The following is a 6,562-nucleotide window of genomic DNA, read 5'->3' as shown; positions in this document are numbered from 1 at the left end:
TTATCCTTTAAATGGATTCTCCAATATCTACACCTATACAGGCACATAGTTAAGAGATAAGGAGGTTGCTTCTAAGTAACACATTTTCTACTAAAAAGGAACACTCATACAAAGAGGTACATTAGATACAACATCTCTACTCACGAAGTGTACCCACCCATTCTTCTAATCCTCTTAGTGCTAAGCATTACTCCCCGCCAGTTTCTTAAACATTCATTTACTATATGTAAAAAGAATAACTATTTATCACCACATTTAAACAAATGAAGGTTACTTATCCCTAGAGGTTACTTTTGAACACCACATCTTAACTCACAAAAGGTATTAAACCTCCAACCTATCTTAGAAAGCTCTTTGGAATAGTGAGGTTGTTACTAAAAACATCATCTCAACTCACGAAGACTATTCACCCCAATAATCCCCTTCTCATTACTAGAGTTCTTTAGGAATAGTAGGGAATGTCCTACACACTTCATCTCAACTCATGAAGAGTTCTACCCTACAATCCCTAATTTTTATTACTAATCTTAATTCATACATTTAGTTTGAGGGTGAATACATGTGAGAACACCTTTTACCTAACAACTATATTCATAACCTGACTTCCAAACATGCTCATACCTTCATTCATCATGATTGACTCACTAGCATGCTTCACATATACACATACTTAATTTAGCCTAGATTTCTTCAACACATACATTAACCACTATATAATGCACCACATGCGTATACATCATAATCATCACTTTAATTCACATGCTATCCTTCAAGGTCATAATAACAATACACATAAATACTCATATACTTCAAGTAAACACCGCCACTAATAGTGGACCATACAACTCAAGATTTCTTCAATAAGAACTAAACAACCTAAACCAACTTACCACTCAAGATTTCTTCAATAAGAACTAAACACCATAAACCTACTTACCCTTCATCTAAGCTTAGGCACCTATTCTAAAGACTTCACAAAATAATCATAAATAAACATAAATATGGAGTAACTATTCATATTATAACATAAAGAAACACAACCCTAACAGTATGTAAACATGTACATTAAACCTACTCCATAATCCAAAAGTTAGAAATAAGCATGAGCATGGGTTCATTGGGGTTTTGACATCATAATAATCCACTAACATTGTAAATAACATATTTCATCAATTAAAATATTTTCATGCAAAGAACCATGCTTAGAATCAAAGATAGAAGAATTTAGAGTTTGAAACCCTTTTTGAAAAATCGTTGGAATGGCTCCTTGAATGAAATAACGTTAAAGGATGAACTACCTTACCTTTATATGAAGAAACCCAGATTACTTGGTTATGTAACTTGAAGAATTTGGTCTTCTTACACGGAGCTTGAAGGTTCTTGAAAATGGAGTTTTTTTGGGAGAAAAGGATTTTAGAGAGATTTTTGTTTTGAACTTAAGATTTTGAATTATTGTGTGAATCGTCTACTAATAATCCCCAAAGTTCCCAACGACCCCTACACTAAATGTACCCTTTTCATAAGTCTAATTTGTTTTTAAAATGATGCGACCAAACCAAGGAAGTGGTTGCGCGTCGCAGAGGCAACTATGTATTTGACCTCTCAATATTTTTAGGTAGAAAGCTTCATTCAAGTTGCGCGATGTACATGCAGCTTGAGTTCGAGGCACGTGACGAGAGGTGGCCTCCACATTTAGGTGTGCACGTTGCCCTTGGCATCTTTCTTATTCAATGTTTAGGTCATCCTTGGGGACCCTTAGGGTTGTCCACGTAGTGTCGTACTCAATCATTTTGACCCTTTGTATGTATCTATAGGTACTAGGGTCATCCCCACTGGTTTTATACTCCAAACAGCACCTAAAATCATGAAAAACAAACAAGGAGACACTAGCACACACACAAGGATAGATTCCGAATGTCTTGATCGTTCTTTGATGTTTGACTTCCAAACTTACCAAATTGACCTCATACACTAAAATCCACTATTTTCATACATTATTAACTCATGAAACATGTGAGAAGCACTACCTCAACCTAATTTATGATGAGGGTCTTAAATGACACTAAACACAAGGACTTCGAGGACTCGACTAACAACTCATAAAACATATAGTCATGAACATAAAATTCATACTCAATAAATAAAACTTACAAGGGACACAAACTACACATCATTAAGCATTTTAAGCAATACAACAAATTTTGTTACTGTTTCCACGATTCAAAGTGCACACTTACCTCATCATCTTTATTTCACTTACGGAGGAAATACCTTCTCCACCATTAGACATGCTCATCATATAATCAAAAATATAATCACGTAACAACTTTCAAATCATACATTGTCACAAAAACATACTATGAGGAAACATAACTATCTACTAATTTACATGAGAAATATAAAATAACTACAAATCTTCCCATGACACTATGACTAAAAAAGGGCATTAAAACATAGTATAATAAATGAAATTTATAACATAAGGATACATTTAACTCATAGTCAAATGCAAGACCCCCAAACATAATAAAACTACTGAGGATTTTGGCCTCCATGTTAAGTAGGAATATATAACACCCCTCTAATGACATTAGGTCTGGCAGGGGGACCGGGTTGGCCCGATCTGGCCCGCGTCCCGTCCCGACCCGTCCCGAACCCGGCCTATCCCCCAGGGTTTAAGGGTATTAAGGGATGGGGGATGAGGGGACCGTTCAGGGGCCGGTTCACCCCTGCGTCCCGGTCGACCCGGCCCGGTTGAACCGGCCAGTTCGCGGGATCCCCCCCCCCCAATTTTTTTTTAATTTAAAAAAACTATCCGTTACTATCCATTGGGGAAATGGCTAGTGGGCCCCCCCAACGGATTTATGCCTCTTTTTGTCTTCCCAAACACCCCTACCACCCCCTAACACCCCCTACTTTTAAAATTTTATTTTAAACCCTCATGTTATTATAATTACATTTTAACCCATTTTTAATACTATAAATACACCTATCCTCTACTATTTCTTACGAAATCATCTATTCTCATTTCTCTCATCTATTTTCTATATTTCATCAACTCTCAACTCTCAAGTGTCAATCTTAATTTCTATTCAATTTTAATTCTCATATTATTAGAATCCATATATTTCAATTTTCAATTCAAAATTTTCATATTATATCAATAAATATAATTATATTATCTCATATTTGTTATCAAGTATTGGCTTGGAGTTACAAATTACAAGTTACAACAAATCACAAGCTTCAACAATCGGTTTAATGTCTGCTATTAACGCAGACGTTTTGTACATTCGTTTCATAATATTTATATTTTATTATTTGTCTTTAAATTTGTGTTATTATTATTTTTATATTACACTTTATATATATATATATATATATATATAATTAAGTATGAGTTCTAGCAAAAAAAATAGCGGTAAAGGAAAAGAGAAAGCACAAGATAACGAAGAAAGTAGACTTTTTAAATTATTTAATTTTGGTAAAAAAAATAGTAAAGAAAAAAAGAGTAGTAAAAGTGGTGGTACTTCATCTAAATCAACGAGTAGAGTTAGATTTAACATAAATGATTCTACTTATGTTGATGATACTCCTTATAATATTGATTCAAATGTTCAACTCGATCACGAAAGTTTAGAACGACGTTATGGTAATATTAATCCTAATGTTGATGAAAATTCAGGTGAAGAAGTAGAAGCTGATTTGGGAGAAGAGGAGTTAGATGAAACACCTACTAGTCCGGTGACAGAAGTTCCAAATGAGACTATCAATTTACCGGAGCAAAATTTTGGACATCCACCCCTTATACCTCCCACAAGGGAGAAGGTGAAGTATCAACGACCTAAAACTTCTATTGTGTGGCAATTTATGACTTTTGATAAAGAAAATAGTGTTGCTATTTGTAATAAGTGTAAGCAAGCTTTTAAACATTAACAAGGTGGGGGTCAAGGTGGAACTGGGGGAGTAAATAGACATTTGTTATCTTGTGTGCCGATTCAATATAAAGAAGATAAAGCATTAGCCAATAGAAAAAAGGGAATTTCAATTAATGAATTAGAGATTACTTCTAACATGTTTTAAGGAACACTAGATCCTTTTAACCCCGCTGGTCCAATAACACAATGTAAATATAATAAGGAATTAGATCGGGAAAATTTAGCTAAAATGGTTTCTGTTTGTGGTTTGCCTTATAGTTTTCCTTCAAATCCCGGTTTTGTTGAATATATTCAACAAACTTATAATCCGGATTATAGAGGCTTTTCAAGAAATACTGTTAAAACTGATGTTTCTGAATATGAAGATAAACATTGTCAATTTCTTCGTTGTCTATTTAGCATATTAGATAGTAGAGTGTCTATTACATCGGACATGGGTTGTAGTGTTAATGGAAATGATTATTTAACTTTAACTGCACATTTGATTGATCATAATTGGAATTTGCAAAAAAGAATTATATGTTATAAATTATGTATAGAGAAAAAAATTGGTGCATATTTATTTTCAAATATTTTAAGTGTTTTAGATTATTACATTATTATTGATAAAATAATGTCTGTCGCATTAGATAATGCATCTAATAATACAAATGCTGCTAACATGTTAAAAGTTTGATTATGTCCAATTGACAATAAAGTTTTTCATGTTAGATGTGTTGCACATATATTAAATTTAGTTGTACAAGATGGTATTTCATTATTTGATTGTGGTAGCGTAAAAGTTGAATATGCTGTTACCTGGATTTTTCATACAAACAATGCTGCTAGAATTAGGGAATTTAATGAGCGTTGTTCACTATGTGAATTGTCACCTAGAAAAATTCCAAAACATATTAAAACAAGGTGGAATTCTCTTTACGAAATGCTTTCGATTTCTTATAAATATAGAAGACCCATTCAAATGGTTTTTAATGCTCATAATGCTGACCCATTAGATAGAATTTGTGATAAAGATTGGGAAGAAACTAAAGAACTATTACAATTTTTAAGACTTTTTTATGATGCTACTACCATGTTTTCGGGAATTTATTATCCTACTATTTATTCCGTATTAATAAATATTTGTGCTCTTTCAATTCAATTTTGTAAATATAAAAAAAAATAGATAAATTTAGAGTTGCAATTGAAGGTATTATTGAAAAATTTTAAAAATATTTTTTTCCTATTCCTCAAGTTTTTTTGAAGGCTACTTTACTTCATCCTGCTTATAAATGACAAGGTGTGAAAGGCCTTGTCGACACTTTTTATGAATCTTTAGAAATTTTACCGGAAGAAATTCAACATTGTGAAGCGTGTAAGTCTAGCAAAAAAATAGAAGCAAAACTTTTGTATGAAAAATATAGAACTACTGAAAATTTTCAAGGAGAAGTTGGTCAAACTTCTAATGTTGAGATTGATTTGTCAGTTCCAATTTCATGTTATATGCGAGGTTTTCTTGGTCTTAATTCTACTAACCGTGATGATTTTGAAGAATATCTTAATCAATCTTTAGAAAACTTGGAAATCAAAGATGGCAATGAAGATTTATTAGGATGGTGGAGTAGACGAAGCGATGCATTTCCAACTTTGAGCAAAATGGTTCGTGATATTCAAGCTATTCAAACTTCATCAGTTGCAGCGGAGGCTGCTTTCAGTGCGGCAAGGTTTCAAATCGGTGATCATAGACATTCATTGGCGAAAGACAGTTTGGAAACAACAGTTTTATTTAGAGACTGGTGCAATGCCGAAAGGATGAATAACAATTTGCCAAAGTTAAGTAAAAAACAAGCAACTTGGATCAAAACACAAATTGAATGCAGTGATGATGAATTAGAGGCACAAGAATTTCTAACAAGTTTGCCAACACCGGAGGATATCACAATCGATATGATACGACAATTACAATTAAATTTTAAAGGAGAAAACAGATATTATTAGATTACATTCGAGAACTAATTGAAACAGAACCCTTCCTAGAAGGTGGCTGCGTAAAATTAGTTACTCATCTAATATCTGTAACAAATATTAGTTTTACGTATGAGAACTTATTGAAACAGAACCCTTCCTAGAAGGTGGCTGCGTAGATTAGTTACTCCACTAATATTTGTTAATTGTAAGTTGTAACTTATAAGTTCTATTGAATAAATTTGAAGGTTTTAACTTTTGTTCAAGTTTTTTTTATACAATTATTGTTTTGAATTTTAATTTTAATATATACAATTAAATACATATACTAAAGTACTAAACTAATTTTAAAATACTTAATTTCAAGTTTACAATTTACATTACTTTAAAATATTTAAATTACAAATTTAAACTTCTCAAATTTGAAATTTAAAACTTTAAAGTTGAAACTTGAAATTTGAAAAATGATTCTTAAAATTTGAAAATTGAAACTTTAAATTAGAAAATTTATTTTGATTTTTGAAAATAAAAAATTAAATTTAAAATTTATTAGCTAAAGACATATCATTTCAATAAAAATATATAAATATTTTAAAAAAAATAATCCCCCGTCTCATGCCATCACGTCCCGTCCCGTCCCGTCCCCCCAAATCCCATCCCATCCCGTATATATAGTGGGA

At 32.2% G+C, this 6,562-nt stretch overlaps 1 protein-coding gene across 1 annotated transcript; it reads left to right on the top strand.

Moving 5' to 3' along the window:
• The first annotated feature begins 3,354 nt into the window (after nt 1-3,354).
• Nucleotides 3,355-6,148, top strand: LOC107006664. The gene is made up of 2 exons (XM_015205180.2): nt 3,355-3,828; nt 5,491-6,148. The coding sequence occupies exons 1-2, from the start codon at nt 3,397-3,399 to the stop codon at nt 5,527-5,529; spliced, it is 471 nt and encodes a 156-aa protein (XP_015060666.1). The 5' UTR covers nt 3,355-3,396; the 3' UTR covers nt 5,530-6,148.
• Nucleotides 6,149-6,562: the final 414 nt, after the last annotated feature.

The sequence above is a fragment of the Solanum pennellii genome, chromosome 12 (assembly GCF_001406875.1).
Source record: "Solanum pennellii chromosome 12, SPENNV200".
Lineage (NCBI taxonomy): Eukaryota > Viridiplantae > Streptophyta > Magnoliopsida > Solanales > Solanaceae > Solanum > Solanum pennellii.
The sequence above is the reverse complement of the archived record's forward strand: the minus strand, read 5'-3'. Positions and strand labels throughout refer to the sequence as shown.

Excerpts from the sequence above, each read along its gene's own strand:
- LOC107006664 (XM_015205180.2), top strand. The coding sequence starts at position 3,397 with ATGAGTTCTAGCAAAAAAAATAGCGGTAAAGGAAAAGAGAAAGCACAA. Across the intron at positions 3,829-5,490 it reads TACCTCCCACAAGGGAGAAG|AAAACTTGGAAATCAAAGAT; the intron begins GTGAAGTATCAA and ends ATCAATCTTTAG.